This window comes from Solanum lycopersicum, chromosome 8 (assembly GCF_036512215.1).
Source record: "Solanum lycopersicum chromosome 8, SLM_r2.1".
NCBI classification, from domain to species: domain Eukaryota; kingdom Viridiplantae; phylum Streptophyta; class Magnoliopsida; order Solanales; family Solanaceae; genus Solanum; species Solanum lycopersicum.
The window spans coordinates 52598503-52624853 of NC_090807.1; the positions used below are offsets into that span (position 1 = coordinate 52598503).

At 29.8% G+C, this 26351-nt stretch overlaps 2 protein-coding genes across 2 annotated transcripts in view; both read right to left on the reverse strand.

The window, feature by feature from the left end:
• Nucleotides 1-26117, reverse strand: part of LOC101250325 (homeobox-leucine zipper protein ROC8-like) — a 34709-nt gene extending 8592 nt beyond the window's left edge. The window contains exons 1-6 of the mRNA XM_069288046.1: nucleotides 26102-26117; nucleotides 25828-25956; nucleotides 24673-24790; nucleotides 21195-21707; nucleotides 20644-20736; nucleotides 20338-20547 (exon numbers count right to left, since the gene is read on the reverse strand). Of these exons, the coding sequence (XP_069144147.1) occupies nucleotides 20338-20547; nucleotides 20644-20736; nucleotides 21195-21707; nucleotides 24673-24790; nucleotides 25828-25940 (1047 nt within the window). The 5' untranslated portion in view covers nucleotides 25941-25956; nucleotides 26102-26117. The remainder of the gene's footprint in view (nucleotides 1-20337; nucleotides 20548-20643; nucleotides 20737-21194; nucleotides 21708-24672; nucleotides 24791-25827; nucleotides 25957-26101) is intronic.
• LOC138337750 (homeobox-leucine zipper protein ROC8-like) lies at nucleotides 14522-17871 on the reverse strand. Its single transcript, XM_069288047.1, has 3 exons — nucleotides 17260-17871; nucleotides 15722-15811; nucleotides 14522-15071 (listed from the first exon to the last, which is right to left on the reverse strand). The coding sequence occupies exons 1-3, from the start codon at nucleotides 17476-17478 to the stop codon at nucleotides 14700-14702; spliced, it is 681 nt and encodes a 226-aa protein (XP_069144148.1). The 5' UTR covers nucleotides 17479-17871; the 3' UTR covers nucleotides 14522-14699.
• Nucleotides 26118-26351: the final 234 nt, after the last annotated feature.

Here is a 26351-nt window from a genome sequence, read left to right on the forward strand (position 1 = left end):
GAAGAACTTTATGTTCCTTCCTAAGAAGCAAATAGTCTCTATGAGTTTTATCTACCGTGCTATGGAAGGTGACCAAGTTCTCCTCCTCCTTCAAGAAACTTGAATTGACTACCACCAACCCAAAAGCTATTGAAAAATTCATAAGTGAGACTCCTCCGCATTCTTGTCCCTGAAACTGAAACCTCCATACTAATCACTACACCCCATTGGAGTAGACTCGATGTGACCATTGAAATCTCCTTCTATGAATAACTTCTTTCTATTTGAAACACCTCCACCCACCTCGTCCAAATCCTCCCAAAAAGACTTCTAGTCCTCCTTGTCCAAGACAATTTGCAGAGCGTAAGCACCAATAATGTTCAAACTGGAATCTCCAATTACTAACTTAATCATCATCATCCTATCATTGATCATCCTTACCTCAATCACTTCCTCCCTAAGCTCACAATCCGCTAAGATGCGTACTTTATTCCTAATCGTTATACTTTTCGAGTAACACAACTTATACTTATCCATATCACATGCCTTCTACCCTTCTCATTTGGTTTCCTGGATACAAGTTATCCTTCTCTTTTTGAGAATCTTCGCTAGCTCTATGAAATTTCCTACCAAAGACCACACTCTTATTGTAGATGTGATAAATATAGTCATGTTAAGAAAATAACATTGTTTGGTAATTGAACAACTAACGAGAAAAATTACTTTTTGATAGAAGTTTAAAAAGTGGGTTGTGGTCCATTTTAAGCCCAACCCAACCCAAATAATTTATTCATCCGCTCATTTATTTATACAAATTATTTTGACTAGCCTGGACTTCATTCAATTGGTCCATTATCAAATAATCTTGGAAAGGAAATCATTAGTTTTGAGTTGCAAAACCAAATTTTTCTGAATTTAAATTCTCAAAACCTAGAAGGGATTCAATTTTGTGTCCATTTTATAATTCCTTGCTAATTATTGAACTTGCTAGGGAGTTCATGCACTTTGAATTATTTAAAATGCTTGTATTATTGATTTTATTAAGCAACAACTTAATTGACTTAGATGTTAGATAATGAAAATAATTTAAATGAAAAGAAATTTATTTAATAAAGTTCATATATTAATTAGAGAACATACTTTCAAATTTATTGATCTATTCAACATGGAAAATCAAATTAGTGATTTAGGAAAACTATATAAAAATTGAAAAGTGAAATCATCAAGAATGGAATTTATTGTACGCGGCCCGGGGGGTTGGTGATAGTGGAAGTAAATAACTTGATTATAACGAGGAATAAATTATCTTATTTATTCACACATCCTAACAACTTAACCAAATATAGAGAAACAATTTACCAATAGATCACTACTTTCATTAAATTATTTCAACTTTTGTCATTACTTTTTCTAGATTTTTGAAAATTTTAATGAAAAAAATATATTAATTTGTTGTAGTGTGTAAACAACAACAACAACAATAATATCCAATCAATTAAGTACAATTGACAATATATAAAAGAATTAAATAATCAAAATTACCTTTGCTTGAGCCCTTCTGTTTTGGAACCAAAACTTGACCTGCTTATGGTCAAGCCCTGCTTCGCTACCCAATTGTTTTTGTTGATCCTCATCTGGATGCGGGCATTTCTTGAAGAATCTTCATTCAAAAATTCATGAAGAGAAAATATTATTGATCATTTTTTTTTATAAAATAAACCAAAAAAAGAAAATAACAAAAAAATGTCATAAATACATGGTGGATTATCAAGTATTTCTCCATCATTAATTAGGTCTTAAGTTCGAGCATTGGAACTAAAACTTTTTTAAGGAACGTTTAACCATAAAATGGGACTTGATTCCTCACTTGAATTTGAATTTGTCGGGCCCTAGATCAACTACCAGATACTCACTAATGATTGAGGAGTAGTACTCTTTTATCCTTAACTAGAAGCCTCGTGTTGAGTCATGGGACAAGAGTTGTCACCATTGATTGGGAGGGGTTTAGCCCCCCCCCCCCAAGTGAGACTTTGTGATGCAAATATGAACTAAGCAGATCCTAAAGTGTGATTTTTCAATGCAAATCTAGATTAGTCTGTCCCAAAAGATAGATTTTCTATGTGATCTAAGATTAGTTGGGCCCTAAAATGAAATTTATCGACACAAAGTTAAATTAGTCATACCTCAAAAGGGGTATCAAACATGATGGGAAATAGATTGTTTGTGTTTTTGGTGCAAAAAATTGGAAAGACATTGAACTTTAACGAACTCATCTTCTTATGCTAAACTCATAAAGAACAAACAAGTTCATTTATAATGATGTATATATAACAGATTAATCATCATGATAAATTATATCAAAACCGTTTTAGCAATTCAACAAAAGAAAACAGGAAATGTGAAATCAAAAGTACAAATCTTGTATTTAATATAGTGGACATGTGGGGAACAAGAATAAAACCGAAAGAAAAATCAATACAAAAAAATATCAATTGATGCACAAAAAATACATACAAAAAGAAAATCAAATATTCTATCACTAATGAAATTTAATTTTACTACTGATAATTTAATTTTACCACTGATGCAGTTTAAGAAAATACATCATCTCTTTGAACAAACAAAAAAAATGAACAGATATATTCGAAGGATCAAATTAATTTTTTTTTAAAAAAGTTGATCTTACGCATCAAGTATTTGAATTTGTTCCATAGAATGTTTGTGGTATTGTCCATGACTTTCCGATCTTTTTTGCGAATTTGATGATTCTCCAGCCGGTTCTTCCCCAGAATCTGTCATATTTTTGGATAATTTTCTGTTTGATACAACAAAATAACAAAAGAAACACAAAAACTAAGTGTTAATCTTTTTGATTTATTATGTAAACAATTAATTCATATAAGAAACAACTAAAAAAGAACAAAAAGAAAAAAAATAAAACAGAATTTTTTTAACACACCTTTTGATTGATGAGTAGTGATAGAGAAAATCAAATATAATGGTCTATTTATATAGTAGTTGATTGTACATATGAAAGATACATAGAATCTGATATAAAAAAAAGAGTGGGGGGGGGGGGGTGGGGGACTCTAAAGAATACTAAGGGTTTGTTTGGAAAGACACCATGATAATTCAATTTGGTATAATTATATTATCTGAGATGTGAATTGTTGAAAATTACATGGTGTAATTATAATATAATTTTTATTTAATTCTTCCTTTTATTTTTATTTTTGCATTTTAATTTATTTTCTATTATTATAAATTCTTTTTCTATTGTTCATTATTCTAAAATTTTCTAAAAGTTTGTTTTTTATTGTATATTATTTATATTTTTTTCCTTTCTCATTCTCAACCTTTACTTCATGTGATTCTATGCAATTATTTTGCATTCTCTATTTTTAAACATATTCATTTATTTCATTAACATAATTTTGCTAGTATTTTAAAATTAAATTAGAATTCAGAGTAAGATTATAGACTTATGTTTTCCTATTCTTTTCAATCATATGCATGAATGTCATTTTGAAATTTAACATATAAAATATACATTAAATTTTTTTTTGAGTCTAGAACTTATGTTATATTTTTAGTTTCATTTGTTTTAGTAGTATTGATTTGAAACTTCACATTGCAAGTTATTTTTTTTCATAGACTTGATATATTATCTTTTTGTCACATATTTTAACATTTTATGACATAATATTAATCTTTTTGTCTAACATGCATTTCTATATATATATATATATATATATATATATATATATATATATATATATATATATATAACATTTATTAAGTTTCTTATTTTTCTAATCTGAATTTTAAATAATTAATTTTTAATTTTCAAATTTAATATAACTTTATGGTTGCATTTGTACATCCAAACAACACATGAGTAATTATAGTTTAATTCCACTGTGGCAAATAAGCAAGTCGATGTCATTACAAGGTTGTATAATTATTATGTTGATATTTACTATCCTTATAATTACATCAATTCTTTCAAACAGACAAAAAGCGTGAAGAGTGAAGATAAGATAGGAATTTGAATTTTTTTTTGATTTTCTCTCTTAAAAGATTTGGTTTGATATAAGTAGATATGGTAAGTAATTTATAAATTTTATATTTAAATTGCAAGTTAATTCCTTAAATGGACATTTGAGAACAATTTTTTCCTTCAAATCACATAATTATTTTTCTAATAGTAAAATTACAATTTTTAAACCATTTTTTAAATATTTAATCTAATATCTAACAAACTCAATAAAAGAGGATAGACAAGACTTGTCCCCTAAAGAATTAAGGAAAAATGACATGGAATATACCTCTCAAATTCAAAATTTAGAGTTGATATATCATTTGTTACTAAAGTGACTCGTATATACTACTATTATTACATAAATAGCTCAAATATATCATATTTGTCTAATGGGAGTGAAAAAAATATTTAAATTTATTTTATTTTTTTGATATATTATTAAAAACAAGAATATATATAGGTATATTTGATTTGTTCGCAAAGTTAAGAGGTACACTTGATCTTTCTCAACTATGAGTTTTTTTTTCTACGTTCTTTAATTTAATGAATATTTAAATTTTACTATCTTAACTAGGTAATTTTTTGACGGTTCGCGCGGTCATAAATAATAATTGCATTGAACTTGCAAATAATTGTTTACTAATATCCATACATTAAAAATAATAGAAAAATTGACTCTTAAAAAAATATTAGCAATATTCCAACATGAATTTGATTCTTTGTCATTATCACATAAGTCAAGAACCTCTAATGAATGATTTATTCACGATATAATAAATAATTGTTTCCTTAATGAACATTCAAAGGAAAATAAAGAAGAAAATATGAATATATATACAAAAGCGTTTCGTGATGAAAAGAAACATTTAAGTTGTACAGATTATACAATTGTGATATATGTCCAAAGAGAATTCAAAATTTTGTTAACATATTCAAAAAAGAAATTATGCTTACACATGAAAACAAGTATATCTTTTGAACATGCATAATGAATTTCTTCAATTGATAAGTTAGAAATTTCATATTTATGTACGAAAAGATAATATGTAAACTTATATATAGTACTTTTACAATACTTATTTTTTGTACAATAAATATACGTACTATATATGTATATTTTCAATATAACCGGAGAAAATAACTTTGCATAAACATAAAAAAAAGTTTTAAATAGGTACTCAAAAACAACAATTAATATCATAAAAATAAACTAAAGAGTGTAAAAAACATACCAGGATATGTATAAATAGAATAAAATATAAAGAAAAAAATCGAGTCCACTGAATACACAATGTCACCTTAAGAAAACTATTCTCCTCCAATACAAGAGATTTAAAGAATTATATCCTCTCAGGATGAAATAATTTTATTCACCAACTAGTGGTATTAGTAAGTCATTCAAATGGATCAAAGTACAAAATTAATTTCGCGGAAGTAGAAGAAAAAGATAAGAAATTTTTGTTGTTTTAAAGTGAGAGGCAATCTTTCTATTTATTGACAACAAAGTATACTGTGAACAAATGTTTATTGTGCATTATCAGAAACGTTACAACTATTTGAAAAAGTTTCAATCTCTCGAAAAGTTAACAACCTTTAATAAAAGTCACAAACTTTTCATAAAGTCACAATTTTTCATTAAAGCCACACCCTTTCATAAAAGTCACAACTTTTGATACAAGTCGCAACTCTTCATGAAAGTTGTAACTTTCCATAAATGTCACGTCTTTTCATCAAATATGAAGGCTAATTTTGAAAATAAATAAATTTAAATGAAAATTATTGCTTGTAGTGGCGCCACGTAGGCAGACCTAGGGTTCTCTTTTATATAAAGGAAATTATTGCTTGTGGTGGCGGGCCTAGGGTTCTCTTTTATAGAAATATATGATATGATGATGATGATCAAATTTATTTCTACACTCATTTTCTTATAAAATTTATCATAGACCCCCTCCCCCACCCTTTTTTTCAAATAAAATAACTTACAATGTAGCCTCAAAAGCAAAATCTTGAATTATTTTGTTCTTTTTCCATTCACGTTTCTTCATTTTTATTTCTCATATTTTCACACTAAAAATTAAAGGAAAAAGGATCGGATATAACCCTCAACTTTACGATTTATAGCTAATATATACCTTGTTTCAAAAGTCACTCACGTATACTCTTAGCATTACACAAATGACTCAGACATGAAAATTTTGTGAACTTAAGGGATACATTGGAATGGAGTGATAAGTAAAACGTATAGCGAAAAATTAAGTGTCGTCAAAAATGAAAAGTATTTAAAAATATATGGAAGATATCTAAAGAGTAGAGAATTTTGAGCTCATTTTAGGATTTTAGTATACCAAAAGTAATGTTCTCAATGTCTATTTACAACTTATTCTGATCAAATGTATTTGTATTTCAATTATGAGACCTTAAATCTGGATACAAAAGAGATCAAAAGCAGCCAAAAAACAGAAGGAAATATGCAAAGTCGACAGTGAGTGTCACCTATGTTGACTCGGTACATCGCGAAAAATTACAGTTCTTAACCCTCAAGTTCATCTCAGTTTGGAAATATCAGGGAGAAGTCGGCGTATCGTCAATGTGATTCAGTGATGGTCATTGGTGTAGTAAAATGTAACAGGAAAAGAAAGAAAAATTAAAGTTGGAAAGTCTGAGTAGCGATGAACTCTACCATTTAGCGTATAATCCGACCCACTTGGCTGCCCCGAATTAGTTAAGTGAAATAACACTGAAATGATCCATCTCGATCATTACGAATAGGTTAATTGTGAAAGAATTTGGGTTGAAAGTTACGGATAGTGTCTCAAGAATTTTAGGCTAGGTCAACCTCGGAAGAAATATGGACTAGGTGCACTCTAGGCCATCTGATAATGAGTGGGGTTAAGTGCACGAGCTTGGTGAAAGGTTTCTTGTAGCCAAGACAATAAGGAACCCATAGGGCTTCAAAAGTGATTGTAGCTCTATGTATTGATTTGTGTTATTCTAATGTAGTAAATTGGTTACACTCATATCTTGGACTGACCGTATAATCCTACTAATGGTTTGTATTGGAAAAATATTATTTTATATATCTCGAATGGAATCATTTTATATCCTATTATATTTTGAAGAGAATATATATTTATGTCCTAAATATTTTCCCTCCATAAATAGCCTTTGATTGGCCATTACTCCTAATCCAAATATACGTTTGTCTCCATCTTATTAATCATTCTTGAATGAGTAAATAATGACAAGACAGTTTGTTTAATCAAAATAAATTGCTCATTTTTCCACAATGTTTTTCACGTGAAAGGATAATTTGTTTTCATTATATATATATTTCTAATCTTATTTGGGTGTAGATTGATAGTAAGAGAAATTTCTTCTTCCTTTCTGTTTTCATATTCTATTAAGCTGGGTTTTATTTAAAGAATCTTTGTTAGTTTTGGCTCCTAGTTTTATACTAGAAGAGCTTGTTGAATCGTAGGATATAGACCAATAAATGGTGAAATATCCTCAAGGACAGTGTCTTTCGACACGTCTCAAGCTATGAGAATTTCCTACAAGAGTTCGTGGTGAAGTACAAACTTTGGTGAATTCGGTAAGCGTTAGTGATGAATTTATTTTTCGTAAGAATTTACAATAATCTTAAGGATATTTTATACTTTAATTTTACGAAAAATACTACTTGAAAATTTGGGGAAAATAAAATATAAATAAAAATTGAAATGAGATGTAACAAGTTGGATTTAGATGTGTGTGGAGGAGAGTTCAATCTAATAATACATGTGATATATTATATGTTCCTATTTTAATTGTGTGTGGTAAATTAAGTAATCATATCCCTCAATATAGAAAAAGATTCGGAGAAATAATTATCCCGCTAAGCAAAATTATATGTAATTAGGCGAATGATAGAAATTATTGCGGTCATTTTTCAAGTGAATCTTTTGACTTATTGTGAATTTGAGTTTGTGTGCCTGAAAAATTATGTTTGTACCAAATTGGAGAAGAGGAAAATTTTATATATAATATTGATTATTCTTGAACTACTTAAGTTCTTAGAATAAAAAATTCTCCATAAAATTCACATTTATTGGCATTATCTGAGGTGGTAAATTATATTTATATTGGTGCAAATTGATTCACGTGGAATTGGGAGAAAAATATGAATGAACATTTATGTTAATTGGATAAGATGTCAAATTCGATGGTATCTATTTTCAATGTTTATTTTGCTACAATATTCTATTTGATAATAATAAATGGTAAAAAGAAAGGAAAAAAATTGTTCATAATTGCATTTTGTTTTATGTTTGCTGCTGACACATTGAATAATGTTAGTGAACTACCTTTGTAGCGAGTTTTATGCTTTGGAATGGTATAGTAGTTTATTTATACTTATTGCTTTGAGAATGCTTCAAGGCCATTAAACTATCATTTGTGAATATTTTCTCTACATATACAAAAGTGTTTGTTGAGAAATAAAGAGATGATGTTGTTGATGTTTTAATTTATAAATCTGTGTGAAAACTTTATGAAAATCTTATTCCACTATTATGATATATTTGAATGTTTTAGGGGTATGTTGCTATTGTTGCGCTACATGATAAAAAAGGAAAATGTAAAGAAAAACATGGTCGAAGTTTTTAAATGTTCTATATATTTATTTTTTGTAATTAATTATGATTTGATTGAATGCAATATTAGAGTTAGGAAATATAAAATAAAGTATTGTTGAGGTTATAAAAGTGAAAATACTTTCATTGTTTGGGTTGTTTAAAATGATATTTATTCATTATCTTGAAAAGTGTTTTGATAATACATGACAGGTACTATAAGTACAATACTGAATATTTGAATATTTTGTTGTACAAAGGGGTACAATATATAATGAATAGGTCAATGGTGAAAGAATTTGGGTTAAATGCTTTTTGGATAGTGACTCAAAATTTTTAGGCTAGGTCAACCTCGGAAGGAGTCAGGACGAGGTGCAGTCTAGGACAATCTGATATTGAGCGGGATTAAATGCCTGGGCTTGGTGAAAGGTTTCTTGTAGCCAAGACAATAAGGAACCCGTAGGGATTCAAAAGTGATTGTAGTTGTATGTATTGACTTGTGTTACTATAATGTAGTAAATTGTTTGCACACATATCTTGGACTGGCCTTATAATCCTACTAGTGATTTGTGTACTAATATTGTTCATGTTCTTTTCTTGTTATGTACAAGACATCTTCTAGCTGAAATGAGGCCTTTATTAAGAGACATTTGACTTTAAATCCAAGGGTGAACTACTCTTTCATGTTGTCTCAAAATCTCTTTGATCCTTTCTAGTTTCATCCAATTGGTCTCTCTCATATTGGTGGACATTTGCGACAACTGGTTTGTCCATTTGCAGTGTAAGAAGAGATGTTTGACTATCTCTCCTTACTCTCCACACAAAAAACACCTGGAACACAGGTGAAAACCTCTTTTGTTTAAGTTATCATGTGTCAAAACTGTCTCCTTAGTTAATAACCAAGAAAAACAGTTTACTTTACAGGGTATCTTAGTTTTCCATGTCATCTTCCAAGGCCATTTTACTTCCTCAATACCAATTGTGTTGGGATTTTCATATGTTTAGTTAACAGTGAAACACCCTTTTGCTCCACACATTCCATACTAATGAATCCTTTTCCTCAAACAATACTTGAACAAGCTATCTAGCAATAAAATTTAACTTTAATACAACTATTATCATCTTTGAATTTATGGAAAACATTGTTGATCGGTGTAAACCTGAAGAGTTTTTTGAATTCATGTTTTTGATGGCTTTTCAAGGAAACAGGTAGGGACTTTATTGATGGTCCCCTCATACTACACTCACAAGTCCCTTAATAAGAGGGCTCTGATATCAATTTTTTGGTGTTAACAACTAAAGAAAAAAACATACGACAGACGAAGAAAAAGAGAGATGTTACATTAAGTTGAAAGAAGAAATGTTTAAATAGAAGGAACTCCTAACAATATGTAGTAAATAATGTAGTAACTACAAAAACAAAATCTTCCTAATAAGTAGGCACTAAGTCTACCAACAACTCTACATGCCTAAAGACTAGGAAACTCAAACCTGAAAAACTAAAACAGGAATGTATATCCATTAAAAACAAAAAATACATCAGCAACCATGTCATCATGTCAACCCAACATCAATTAACAACTCATGAGGTAGATTGTAATAGAAATAAAGTCAGTAAACTCTTTTATCTTTATCTTGGTTATACTTGTTTAAATTTAATATGACAATTTTTTTTAATGATTTCTATTGTCGTCACAAGAATTCATTCTTTATCTTTATCTTTATCTTTATCTTTATTTTGGTTAGTAAATTATCAATTGTTTTTTGCCAGTTATTGTATACTTGAAATGAGCATTTACTTAAGTCTAAAAACTCTCAAATGCAAAATTATCAAAAACAAACAGTCTCTCATTTAACAATTATCTAAATCGTGTTTGATGATACATATTTCCTATTAAGTTCAAAGCAGGTAACGTACTCATTGTCCTTCAATTTGTGTAACAATTTTTTCTCTCTTAATTTTTGTAGTTAAAATGGTCTTATGGTACTTTTTCGTTTTACTAAAATTCAGGATTCCAAAAATTTGGAAGTAGTGGTGGTAGAATGACAACATTAAAGGGTGTGAACTTGAGCACCAATGCATTTTAGGGTGGTTGCAATAGACCGCAAGTTTCATATGAGTGGAGATTTGTAGCTGTTGTCCAGGGAGCTCAGATGATTCTCTTGGAAACAACATCCGTTAAAATTTATACTATCAAAATTTTCAGCTGAGAAACTTGTATTTTTTTCTGAATATAAATGAGAGTAATATCAAAGAATTTGGTTTTAATTTGTAGGTTCATTACTCGATTATGCAATTTCACGTGTTTTGTTTTATTGCAACTAAGTGAAAGAAAAATCTTACTCGAAGTTATTTTGTTTACTTTTATTATTGTAGAGGTGTCAAGAAGTTGGATTGAAAACTCTTCAAAAGTATTCTAAACTTCACAGTTCACGAAATCTCGAGACTTTAGTGCTTCAGAATTGCTCAAGTTTGAAGAAGATCTATCCATCAACAGGAAAATTGGATAGACTAAATAGTCTATCTTTGTATTGTTGCAAAAAGATTATGGGTCTTCTGATCAGCACATGCCAGATAAAATCCCTTGAATAATTGGACATTAATTATTATTAATCTTTACAAACACTGGTAGATGATATTGGAGATATGCAGAGTCTAAGGCATCTTCTTGCATGTGATACCAATATAAAACAATTGTCTATTGAAATGTTAAGAAGACCAAATTTAGAATCCTTTTGATGAACGTTCCACAAGATTATATATAGAGAGATACTGGGAGTTTATCTTACTTAATTACTCTAGATTTGAGCGGCAACAATTTTCTCTATCTACCATTTGGTTTTTTGAAGTTACCATAGTTGATTTCCTTGTGTTTGAATGATTTTAAGAATCATCAAACACTGTCGTCAATATTGAATTTAGAGTACCTTGAAATTCTTGAACTTGGAGACTGCCAAAAAATGGTCATTACAGTGTTGACAACCTTCCTTCAATTTAGAAGATCGACATGATTAATTGTACTTCTCTGTAGATTCCATTTGATGAAGGCTTATTTAGTGCCCCTTCTCTATCGATTCCATCTAGGAAATATATGAGTATGAGGTTAGTCCTCTCTCTCTATCTCGCTCTTATCACATTATTAATTATCTACTTGTAACATGTCACAATTTTAGAAATCGTTAGGAAGAAGCTTAGAACCAGAAATAGGCATTTTTGGAAATAATTAAATGGATATTTACTTGAGTTAGAAAGAAATGAGTTTTTGGTCAACTTCAGCCGGTCATAACTCCTATCTCAGGATGAGTTAGGAGTATTTCAAGATATGGTTCGTATGAGTAAGTTATACCCTTTGTAAGTTGGCCTGTTCGGTTAAAGAATTGGCCAATCTGGATTTTTGAAGGGTAGGTTGATCTTTTTCTAAACATCATGAGGCATTTCCTATCACAAATCATAATCGTTGAATTCGTAATTCAAATCAAGGCTAACGAAGGGTCAATTCAAAGTAAAGTAAAGTCAAGAGTCAAGTCAAGAAAAGTTTATCCAAGATTTCAAAGTTCTTTTACAAATGTTTCAACTTTGTTTTCACACTTAAAGTTCACGATAAGTTAAGCAAAGAGTTCAGATTTAAATTTCATTTCTTCAAAAGTATACGGTGATTAAATATTCCAGAAGGATTAAAAATGTTCACATTTTAATAAGAATGGAAACTGAGATTTCCAAAGAGCCTTTGGGCTAGTTTTCATAGAAGAGTAATCTCTTTATAAATGAAGAAAGAGAGGAAACAATTATTTCCAACGTAGCCTTTGAACTAATTTTTTGAGAAATAATCTCAAATCATAGAAGGAAGTATGTTTCTAAACATAAAAGCTAATATTATATATTTTTTGGAGTAGTATTGAGCACCGATATGAGGATGAGTTCAGACAACTCAAAGCCCCCATAAACCATCTAGCCACCATGGATAGAAAAGGGTCAATACTTTTAAGATGATTCCTTTAGTGCTTTTTAGCATACACGAGTGGATATACTTAGTAGTTAGGTTCTATACTAATGGCAAGGTATAAAAAGGACGTGGAAGCATGAGGCAAAATGATGTATCATCACAATAGCTCTTATGTAATGGTTGTCGATTAGAGAAACTGCTACATAATTTAATTGTATTTTATATACACACATACATGTCAGAGTTATATTGTATCTTTGCGTACATATAGAGTTGATATCATGTTTTAACTAACTTTTCTTGATATTGCACTTGTTTTAAATTCCTCTATAATGAGTTCAATCTTGTAGAGTTGATTTGACCCAAGTAAGTTGTTCAAATTTCCATTCAAGCCTATGTTTATATGTTAGCATTCCAACTCGCATACTCATACATTCAATGTACTGATTCCACTTTTAGTGCATCGTATTATGATGCAGATACATGAACTTATATTTGTTGAGTTTAAGTCTTCAGCTGAGTAAGTAAGTCATACCAAGGGTTCGCTTGGGGCCAACAATAGTTCTCGAGTGCCAGTCCCGCCCAAGGTGTAGACTCGGAGTGTGACACTAATTATGTCTTTGTCTAATGAAGCAGGGGTTAGGAATACATCTCTAAAGCAATGAAATTACATCACTATGCCCATGTAACAGAATTATAAGTTCTTAGGAATGGTTCCCTGGTTTGTTTGTGACTTTAAAGTTTTATCCCATTATGGACTCATCCTTGTTATTGTATCGAACAACAAGCCTTTATTTTTTGAGTGGACTAGGTATATATGAAATATCTAATTTTTGACACTTCATTGTATGTCGTTTGAATTTGAATTGTGTTTGTTTTGAAACAACCGACAAATGTATTTCACTAACTTGTAATTGGAATTACAAAGAAATTTAAGAACAAAAATGGAAATTGAAGAACACAAGTAGAAGAAAGTGATGAGAAGCAGAACTCATAGAAAGGGGATAAGAGGACTAAACATGTTTCTCAAAAATTTGCATAATCTCAAAATCACATATCACTATCCTTTTTTATGGAACCGTTTCTTTACTATTACTTAGCCCAGATTCCAAATTAACCTGATCCTATTGCTCGTTCTCAGCCCAATAACTCTTGTCAGATCAATAACGACTTGTATGGCATTAGTATCTATATTGGGCTGGACTTGATTCATAATGAAAATGGTGTTGAAGCTATTGCAGCTTAGTTTGGAGTAAAACAGTGTTTTTTCAATGGACATACTTAGGACATGACTCAATGCACAACCAACATGGTGACAAAGGAACACACATTCTACCTGAATCTGAAGCAGATTGTTGACACATCATTAACTACAAGAAGAGGGTTGGAATCCAAATCACTCACCGCTACAGAGAGGGAAACCAAGTAGCTGATTTTCTTGTTGCCTTTTTCATTCTAAGGACACAAGTAGACAATAATACTAGTGTGCCTACTATACTCAAACATAGAGGAACAACAACCTATAAATCATAGAGGCAAAACGAGTTGGTACATAAGAGAAATTGAGGAGACACAGGATTGTCTGAAGTATGTCAATGCGGCTACAAGTGTGTTCCTTCCGATCCGATCCTTCCATCACCACCTATAACTAGAGGTTGTCATTTGAGGTGTTGCCAAGAAGAAAGTAAGCAACCAAGTACAGATTGGTACTCAGCACAAACTCAACCTAGATCTCAAGTAAATATATTGTTTGATGTTTAATTTTTTAGCCTTTTCGTGGTTTATCCCTAAGCCCAACAACTTGGCTAGCGGCTGGGCTATCCGTGTTTACAACATATAATTCCATCCACATATGGATACAACATATATATACTACTCCCACACTTTAAAATCAGGAAGGCATGACATTGTAACATGACAAAGAACAAAAAAATTATTAGAGAAAATCAAACAAAAAAGAAGTCTCAAATAAGTGTATTAATATAAAATATGATTGCATCAAAACATATCTCACAGTCTTGAGATTTTAAAAGTCACAAAAGAGGGAACACATCATCCTTCAAAACCATCAATTGTCTTAGTTTTGAAATCTTCAAAACAAACAAACAAAATGAAATTAAACAATCACAAATCAGAGCAACCTAATGCTTCTTTGATTCTTAAAATTGTGGCGCTCAAAACACCATGAACCGAACCCACTACCTCCATTTTTTGCTGCCTGGAGGTTGGATTATTATTACCACAAATCATTATTTGAAATGTCACTGTCAAAATTGAACCATTTTGTGCATTTGGAGTGCTGTCTCTATTCGAGGAGAGACGACCATCGGGACTTATGATGATACCAGAGGGCAAAATGGGAGCTTTCGTTGCATCACCTCCATTGACAATTGAATTGATTGCTCGTAAATCTATGGGTGCATAGACTAAAAATGCTCCCATTTCATCAATACTCATCTCTTCAAGCACTAACATTTCCTTATGCATATTATAAGGCTGTTTATGCATTACAATAATTAAGAAATATTAGGGTAAATACTATAAAAGAATAAGTGACGATAAGTTATGTTTCTAAACAATAAAAAATTCACAGCAAATCCTACTTAATAATGAATTATAAAAGGATTATAAGTAATTTTGTTACCTATATGGCTATAGGTCATTTAACAACAGATTTACGAGGAATTTCATAGCTAAGTCTTGTTCTTATTCATAGTGAAATATATTTAGCATTATCAGTTTACCTAAAAGATAGTTAAATATAATTATTGGATCACCCAAAAAGCCAAGTGAAATTATAAATATAGAAATAAGACAAACAACAATTTGCTATAAATGGCAAAGCTATAATCAGTGTATATAAATTAAACATGAGATTGTTAGTCTTTTTTTTGTGTGTTGTAATTGTTAATTGAATACAAGTCAAAAGTAAAATTGGATCGTAGAAAATTCATTTTGATTCAATAATTATAGAACAAGAAGTCAAAAGGAAAAAAAGATACAAGTTTAGAAATTTTGGTATTTTTGCATGAGAAAAAAGATAAATCCAGTCATACGTAATATTATTTGATTCTTGAAAAATGTCATTATTACATGATAATTTAGGCAGAAATATCTAATTATAAATAAATAAATATGACAAATACCTGAATAATCGTAATGTTGTTTCCAGGAAAAGTCCCCGTTAGTACTCGATCTAATTCAATCACATTATTTCCACCGGTCAAAATATCCCACTAAAAAAAATCAAATGATAAACAATATTATAATTTAATTGACAAAAAATTATTTTGTGGGATGAGTATTATTTAAGATCACGTATTTAAAACAATATATGTACAATCAATGCCAAGACTAGCAAAACATGTAGATAATATAATATGTAGGGGCTTGAAAAAATAAAATCGACTGATAAATCGAATAAAAAATGTGCTATTGGTTTATTTCTATTAGCTTAATGGATTTTAATGATATATATATATATATATATATATATATATATATATATATATATATATATATATATATATATATATATAAAATTATCGGGTAACTAGTTTTGTATTTATTTTTTAAATATTGGGTTATAGGGTAAACTATTAACTCATCAAGACTATTGTAATGTACAACTTTACCATACATAAATATTATATATTAATCCTTATACACTAATTATTATTTTTGCCTTTTAGCCTTCCATTCACACTTCATGGTGACTTTGAGTTCATAATTTCACATTATATAAAACGTCTAAACCTAATATAAGAATCTTAGTCCTCTTAATTACTCTGTGTGTAACACTTGTATAATTTTTTTAGGTTAGTTATTATTGTTTCTATTTTATCAGTATTTGTACAATTACATTATTATTTTATCGCATCAAATTATTGGAGAAAAGTCATATATTTTAAAATCATTCTTATTGGTTAAACTGAAAATTGAACTTTTAAGGACCAAAATAGATTAAAGATATCTTATTGGTTTAACTTTAGTTTAGCATATTTAAAAACGAATAAACGTAACCTATAATATATCAAACGAACCGAGTTGACCTATGCACACTCTAGTTACCAGGGAACATATTATTAGCAAATCAATCATATTCAAAACTTTAGCTAATTGTTTTAAAAAATCCTTAACACTAAACTAATTATATTTTAATGTTAACATTATGATATTTATTGAAATAATTGAGAGTTTTACATAAAAATCTATACATGAATTGAAAAGTAAATTTCTATATGCGTATTTTTAGGGGTCATTCGGTTAACAAGATATAAAAGGATTGAAAATGTAAAAACTACTTCTTTTCTTAGATGTTTGGGTCATTGCATTAAAAATTGAATATCAATGCAAAGATATATACGATCATTCATTTTTATAAAAATCATTCCCTATAACAATTTTTCACCTATTATATACTTTAACAACAATATATTATTTGTAATCGCACAATGTGGATCCTGTAGAGGGTAGAATATACACAAATCTTACCCTTATATCATGAACGAGAGAGACTATTTTTGAAATACCCTCGGCCAATTCAATGTAGAATCAAAGTTTTATTCGGGAACAACATAAATTTTATGTATATTATTTCGTTATCTATAATAACATTTCGGTATAAAAACAAAAAAAAAAATTCCAAACAATTAACATTATTATAAAGAGGTTCGACACATACCTGATTTCTTGTCTTGTAATCATTGAAGAAACTGAAGACATCTTGGAATGAAAGAGAAAGCCATAGAGAAGTAGTTGCAATGGCAATAAAGCCTTTTGGTTGGATAGTTTCTTCATTTTTTACTATTGAAATCCTATCTCCACGGTTTAACTGTGGTGAGATCGAAAAATCTCCATGGTTGTCTGTCATGCTTAGAATTTCAAAAAACTTCTTAACCATCCTTTGAGATACTTGTATCGTATTTTTTAGCCCTTCTGGATCATGAAACACTGAAAGTAAAATGAAATTTAAATATTACAATAACATATATATCTAGTATAATTCCACAAGCGACATCTGCAAAGGGTGGTCATATCTTGAGAAGGTAGAGGGATTGTTTTTGATAGATCCTCATTCAAGTAAAGTATATCCAAATTCAGTTATGAAAAGCAAATACATAAGGATATAAAGGAGACAACATGTAATACTAAAGTAGAAATAAAATATTAGGAAAGTAATTATAATAATATTAATAAAGAAACAAGATAAGTGTGTCTTTTTTGTTTTTTGGAAAATAATTTTTTTAGGAAATCTATTTTTATTTTCATATTTTGTTTTGAAATTACTAAATATATTTTCTATAAAAAAATAAACTTTCATTGAAGACTGATAAAAAATATTAACATATTGGAAAGTATTTTGATAATATTTCTACATGTTAAAGATAATAATAATATTTGAGTGTCGTTAAAGCACTGATATAATACTCATAGTTGAGATGATTGTAAAGAAAATGACTTTACACGGAAAATGAGAGAACTGGTCATTTTTGTTGTTCCTTTGATTGGAATTTATTTTCTCTATAAATTATTTTCTTGGCCAATCAATAAACATCAAAAAATAAACAAATTTTTAATGGCTTAAATCATACCAAACACACCCCTTAAGGAAATACAAAAAGTTTGAAAAGGAGATGTTTTAAATAAAAAAAATGAGAAAATTGTCAATAAAAATGACATTCGAAATTAAAAGAGTGATCATTTTCCGAGCCCATTAAAACCAAAAAATTCACTGGTCGAACGTGTTTTAAATATGTATTATATATATACCTCATAGATTAAAAAAATTTAAAAGGTCATATTTCAAACATATAAACAATGAAAAGAGATGGATCTGGAACCCCTTTAAGATTTTTAACTTTTTAAGTAAAACTGCCTTGAATTGATGAAAAAATTACAATTGATTCTTTTCTCACCTTATAAATTAAAATTCAAAAAAGTAGTAAATAAATAAAGGGAATATAAAATCAAACCTCCTTTGGAATCATGCCTGTTAGGGTATGTTGAACCCATTTGAAAATTAAATCTCTCACACATCCTTCGAAGTGTAACAATCCATCTTTTAGCTCAGTATGCTTCACGATCACACAACAAATCTCTAAAGATATGATTAACCTGATATTTTTCATATACTTGAACATGTTCCACTCAAGTAACCTGCAAAAGTAAAAATAATCAAGAAACAAGAATAAAAATAATTAACTTAGTTGGAAAATAATGAGGAAAGCGTGTTTGAAATTTGTATTTTTTTAGCAATGGATGTCATAGGCAAGAATTGAAAAGGACCTATGAGGAGAAAGAATAATCCTCGCTCTTTTGATTCAAACATCTGTGACATGAACAACAGTGTATAGGCCGGAGTTGCACATAGAAATGAAGACTAACAACTCTAATAGCATGTTAAAAAGATAGTTATTGAATCTAACTCAATCCTAAAATCAAACTTATCAGGTTATGGGGGATTTTCCAAGGTTATACACAAAGAGAAAGATTATTTTCTAAAACAATATGGGGACACTTAAGTAAGCCCCCCATGCAAGTCCGGAAGCTGATCATTTGGAGAATAAATTAACAACATAACATGACGACCCAAAATTAGATAAATCGAGAATAAAGATAGTTTGACTCTTATATAATATTAGAAACAATAGACATCATGAAATAGGCATAAGAGTAAATTTGTACCTATTTAATATACCATTTGAAAAATAAGCTACATATAAATAGTGATATGTATGTTTCCCGTTTGACTTGTAGAATAACACTGCAATACTCAAACAAATGTGAAATATAGCTAGAAAGAAAGAATCTCTATGGATCCAATGGGTGCATACTTATTTCATAAAGAATAGGGTGGTCGAAACTGTCACTTTACCTACTACTGCTTTATTGGTAGTGCGAATGACTTTGAGTACAAGAGATTTGATAATCCCAAGGCAAGATGGGCAGAGTGAGTTGATGATGGACTTTGCAAAGGCACAAAAAGGTGGGAAGTTTTCTACCAAGAAGATGAATAACTATATCATGCCTAATTTTACAAGAGTAGAATGGAAAAGTAGTACTTTGCAACGAGGAGTACATCCAAGATTCAAATTCATTTTGTGGCTAGCTGTGCAGAAAACATTAGCAATTGTTGAAAGACTTGAAAAGTTTGGTATTCAGGTGTCAGCTGAATATGTGTTCTGTAGTAACAGAAAGGAAACCTTTGAACCTATTTGTTTTGATTGCCAAGTGACAAAGACATTATGAGAAAGAATGTGCATCTGGATAGAAACACCAAAGAAGTATTCATGACTGAATCAAGACTAGTGTTTTTGTGAGGATTGAATATATCATTTAGAGAGAAAGAAACAAGATTAGCTTCTATCGAGTAAGATTATATGTTGATAAGGTCTTTAGAGAGATTGTACTGCATATTCATCTAAGAGGACAACACAAGGCAATATGGAAATCTTTTCTACAAACACTATATAAGTATCCTTACATTTCCTTTGTAATAGATTAGTTTCTTGATTTGTTTTATGTATGAGTAGGAAGTTAGATGGTAAGAAGAGAAGTTCTTATGGGTGTTTGTATGTAATGATTTGTTAGTAAATGAACATCCTTGTGATAAAAAATAAAATAAATTTCAAGAACAAATGCATGATAAGACTACATACAATTGACCACAGTAATATGGACCACGTGTATAGAGGGAGCTTAATGCACATAATTTTCCTATTATATAAATATTGATATAGAGAGAGGATATGATTCTTACCTTACTTTGGCCATTGCCCATATCTTGAATTGCACAACCAGATGGAAACTTCCAAGAATAAGAAGGTACACCACTCTGAATGTCGTTGAATATATCATATGAAATATCCACCATGATCCATGTTGTTACATCAGGTTGTCTACAACCACGTATGAACAAAAACTCTCTAGCTTCAACTAGAGGAGATAAAATATGCAACTTTTCATACATCTGAATTCAAGAAAAAAAAAAGATCATTTTATGAGTCAATTTCAATATTGATTTAATTTCTAGGGGAAAAATCTAAAAGATGGATTAATATTTTACCAATTGCATAGAGCCTCCCCAAGTACCAGAATCAAGAACTTCAATAGTCTTAGCTTTTGTGACTATAGTAGGAAACAAGTTCATCCATTTGACCTACATATAAAAAACAATTACTTTTAAGCATATGATTAATTCTTAAAAATAAGTATGACAACTATGTCTAAAAATAAGTAATGATTTTCCATGTCCATAACTCCATATAAACTCATCTTAATCAATATTGTATGGGAGCAAATTAAAAAGCGAAATGGTATCAACCTATTGAGAAATAGACAATTTTTTGAGTTAGATTTAAAAATATCATGACAGTTTCTTAGATCTCTCACTTGCTCAAGTTCGAAATCCATGATATTGGCATGGTATGTTTCCACATGAGAAGTGGTAAGTGTCCAACGAATTCTCACATAATGGATACTTTTCAAAAATCAACTAGCGCTCCCAATCTTTAATATACAAATCATATATATATATATATATATATATATATATATATATATATATATATATATATATATATATATATAAAACATGAAAGTGTTCATGAAACTTACTGGATCAAGAAAATTATGGATCAACTCAACTGCAGTCATTGACACAATTCCACAATCCTTTGATGATTCAATTCGACCCGTTGATGTTTGGGGAGGTAGAACTTGATTTGAAAAGTTTCTTCCATAAATCTCATGATGAATAAAACACCGCCTATCACTTGATGAATCTACCCAAAAAGGATCATTCATCTTCCAAAGTTCAACCATTTCATTCATAGAAGCAACAACAGTCTCAAACATAATTGTTTGCTGCCTACTATCATGATTACATTCATCATGTTCTTGTGGTGATTGAGAGATCATTGAATGTGCATGAAAATTATTACTATTTTGATTGTTTTCTTGACGAAGAGGAGGATATATAATGGGAGAGCCACGTGTGTCTTCGTTCAACAAACTTCCATCAGATGAATTTGAAGGTGATCCAAGAGTCGATATTTGTGGTGCCAAATTTGAATCCATCACAAAAGGTCTTCCAAAAACATGTGAGATGAGACTTGATACTTTTTCATCCTGAAAAAATAAAATTTTAAGTTAATTTACTTAAATATAGGTACGTATCTAAATAAACATATTTGAGAAGTGTATAATTTGCTATTAGTGTATATAATTTAAATTCTTTCAATCAATTAATTGATTGTGAGATCAACATTATCTCTCTTGTCAAGGGAGGGTGCAACTCATATGCACGGGGCGGAAACAAATGCAAGATATAATTTAACACATTTAACACTATTGTAAATCTCATTAAAAAGAGAATCACCATGTTTAACATACTATCACAACCCTAACAAGGTTTGAGCTCATCTATCCCTACGACCTTTTGTTAGGGATAGATGAATCTTATCCATACTATCACAACCCTTGGTAGTAGAATTCCAAAGATTAATTGTTGTATTTATAAAATTATTGATCCAGAGATAATATTATTTGATCTGACTCCTTCATTTTTTATTATAAGTTATGTTCTAATACCTTAAATTCTGGATTAATCCATCAAGTTCAAACCATGAATTTGCCTCGTCTTTGTTATATATAAGTAATTCTTTTCAGGATAAATAGAAAAATTAACATAAAAAATAAAATAAATAGGATAAATCGAAGGTTGAATAACTTGTTATGTCAACCATTGATTTTCTGTTTTCATATTTTCTAAATTACGTTCTCTTTCTTCTTTTCCAATAGGAAGTCCATCACATTTTGGACACATAATATTCTTCATTGCCTCTTTCATTGCCTTATATTCACAAAGAATTTTTTTTATTTTCGAAGAGCATTGTTAATGGATGTCTCAATTTTAGTCTGATGAAATCTATATAACAAAAATTAATCACATATCGAATAACAATACAAACTTAATATAACATATAGGTAACTAAATAATTGTACAAATAATTATTATGTTAAATTTTCATTCTTCACAAATAAAGGATCAATAGTTCACACTCCAATAAATTGAAGAGTTATGTACTGAGCAAGATATTACTTGTATCAGAATTAGAATATTATAATAATTGAAGGACAAAACATGGTACTAAGCCTTTTTATAATGCTTGAAAAATATTTTTTCCATTCATCTTTGCTTAAAAGTTCAAAATTCCATTCTAATTTGAACCACATATACATTCTTCCTCGTATAAGAAATATATTTTAGAGAATTTTTACATAGGTGAAAAAATTAATCCATGAAAATTTAGTTTACTCAACTTGCCTAAATTTAGCTAGAAGTTCTGAACCACATATTATCTGAATCACTACTACTACCCATAGTTCCCACAACTAAAAACTTCTCTATGATATCAAGAGTACTGATCATATTCAAGCTACACTATTTTATCCTCGGTTTGTTACCTAGTATCCTCTTCTTCCTCTCCCTTACAATCAGAAATCCACCAGATGGAGTTAGTGTTAGGTCGTTAAATTCTCACTCGGGATAACCAACAGTCTTTATGAAGAACTTTATGTTCCTTCCTAAGAAGCAAATAGTCTATATGAGTTTTATCTACCGTGCTATGGAAGGTGACCAAGTTCTCCTCCTCCTTCAAGAAACTTGAATTGACTACCACCAACCCAAAAGCTATTGAAAAATTCATAAGTGAGACTCCTCCGCATTCTTGTCTCTGAAACTGAAACCTCCATACTAATCACTTCACCCCATTGGAGTAGACTCGATGTGACCATTGAAATCTCCTTCTATGAATAACTTCTTTCTATTTGAAACACCTCCACCCACCTCGTCCAAATCCTCCCAAAAAGACTTCTAGTCCTCCTTGTCCAAGACAATTTGCAGAGCGTAAGCACCAATAATGTTCAAACTGGAATCTCCAATCACTAACTTAATCATCATCATCCTATCATTGATCATCCTTACCTCAGTCACTTCCTCCCTAAGCTCACAATCCGCTAAGATGCCTACTTTATTCCTAATCGTTATACCTTTCGAGTAGCACAACTTATACTTATCCATATCACATGCCTTCTATCCTTCTCATTTGGTTTCCTGGATACAAGTTATCCTTCTCTTTTTGAGAATCTTCACTAGCTCTATGAAATTTCCTACCAAAGACCATACTCTTATTGTAAATGTGATAAATATAGTCATGTTAAGAAAATAACATTGTTTGGTAATTGAACAACTAACGAGAAAAATTACTTTTTGATAGAAGTTGAAAAATTGGGTTGTGGTCTATTTTAAGCCCAACCCAACCCAAATAACTTATTCATCAGCTCATTTATTTATACAAGTTATTTTGACTAGCCTGGACTTCATTCAATTGGTCCATTGTCAAATAATCTTGGAAAGGAAATCATTAGTTTTGAGTTGCAAAACCAAATTTTTCTGACTTTAAATTCTCAAAACCTAGAAGGGATTCAATTTTTTGTCCATTTTATAATTCCTTGCTAATTATTGAACTTGCTAGGGAGTTCATGCACTTTGAATTATTTAAAATGCTTGTATTATTGATTTTATTAAGCAACAACTTAATTGACTTAGAGGTTAGATAATGAAAATAATTTAAATGAAAAGAAATTTATTTAATAAAGTTCATATATTAATGAGAGAACATACTTTCAAGTTTATTGATCAATTCAACATGGAAAATCAAATTAGTGATTTAGGAAAACTATATAAAAATTGAAAAGTGAAATCATCAAGAATGGAATTTATTGTACGCGGCCCGGGGGGTTGGTGATAGTGGAAGTAAACAACTTGATTATAACGAGGAATAAATTATCTTATTTATTCACACATCCTAACAACTTAACCAAATATAGAGAAACAATTTACCAATAGACCACTGCTTTCATTAAATTATTTCAACTTTTGTCATTACTTTTTCTAGATTTTTGAAAATTTTAATGAAAAAAATATATTAATTTATTGTAGTGTGTAAACAACAACAACAACAACAACAATAATATCCAATCAATTAAGTACAATTGACAATATATAAAAGAATTAAATAATCAAAATTACCTTTGCTTGAGCCCTTCTGTTTTGGAACCAAAACTTGACCTGCTTATGGTCAAGCCCTGCTTCGCTACCCAATTGTTTTTGTTGATCCTCGTCTAGTTGCGGGCATTTCTTGAAGAATCTTCATTCAAAAATTCATGAAGAGAAAATATTATTGATCATTTTTTTTTATAAAATAAACCAAAAAAAGAAAATAACAAAAAAATGTCACAAATACATGGTGGATTAACAAGTATTTCTCCATCATTAATCATGTCTTAAGTTCGAGCATTGGAACTAAAATTTTGGTAAGGAACGTTTAACCGTAAAATGGGACTTGATTCCTCACTTGAATTTGAATTTGTCGGGCCCTGAATCAACTACCAGATACTCACTAATGATTGAGGAGTAGTAAGTACTCTTTTATCCTTAACTAGAAGCCTCGTGTTGAGTCATGGGACAAGAGTTGTCACCATTGATTGGGAGGGGTTTAGCCCCCCCCCCCCCCCAAAGTGAGACTTTGTGATGCAAATATGAACTAAGCAGATCCTAAAGTGTGATTTGTCAATGCAAATCTAGATTAGTCGGTCCCAAAAGATAGATTTTCTATGTGATCTAAGATTAGTTGGGCCCTAAAATGAAATTTATCGACACAAAGTTAAATTAGTCATACCTCAAAAGGGGTATCAAACATGATGGGAAATAGATTGTTTGTGTTTTTGGTGCAAAAATTGGAAAGACATTGAACTTTAACGAACTCATCTTCTTATGCTAAACTCATAAAGAACAAACAAGTTCATTTATAATGATGTATATATAACAGATTAATCATCATGATAAATTATATCAAAACCATTTTAGCAACTCAACAAAAGAAAACAGGAAATGTGAAATCAAAAGTACAAATCTTGTATTTAATATAGTGGACATGTGGGGAACAAGAATAAAACCAAAAGAAAAATCAATAAAAAAAATATATCAATTGATGCACAAAAAATACATACAAAAAGAAAATCAAATATTCTATCACTAATGAAATTTAATTTTACTACTGATAATTTAATTTTACCACTGATGCAGTTTAAGAAAATACATCATCTCTTTGAACAAACAAAAAAAATGAACAGATATATCCGAAGGATCAAATTAATTTTTTTTTCAAAAAAAAGTTGATCTTACGCATCAAGTATTTGAATTTGTTCCATAGAATATTTGTGGTATTGTCCATGACTTTCCGATCTTTTTTGCGAATTTGATGATTCTCCAGCCGGTTCTTCCCCAGAATCTGTCATATTTTTGGATAATTTTCTGTTTGATACAACAAAATAACAAAAGAAACACAAAAACTAAGTGTTAATCTATTTGATTTTATTATGTAAACAATTAATTTATATAAGAAACAACTAAAATAGAACAAAAAGAAAAAAAATAAAAGAGAATTTTTGTAACACACCTTTTGATTGATGAGTAGTGATAGAGGAAATCAAATATAATGGTCTATTTATAGAGTAGTTGATTGTACATATGAAAGATACATAGAATCTGATATTAAAAAAAAGAGACGGGGGGGGGGGGGGGGGGGACTCTAAAGAATACTAAGGGTTTGTTTGGAAAGACACCATGATAATTCAATTTGGTGTAATTATATTATCTAACCTATTACTTGGTCAGGAGGTAATTTCACTTTTCAATTCCTAGGGAGG

Coding starts and splice junctions, on each gene's coding strand:
- LOC138337750 (XM_069288047.1), bottom strand. CDS start 17,478: ATGGTTAAGAAGTTTTTTGAAATTCTAAGCATGACAGACAACCATGGA. Junction 15,812..17,259: donor ATTACAAGACAAGAAATCAG/GTATGTGTCGAA, acceptor GATTTTTTTTAG/TGGGATATTTTGACCGGTGG. Junction 15,072..15,721: donor ACAACATTACGATTATTCAG/GTATTTGTCATA, acceptor ATGCATAAACAG/CCTTATAATATGCATAAGGA.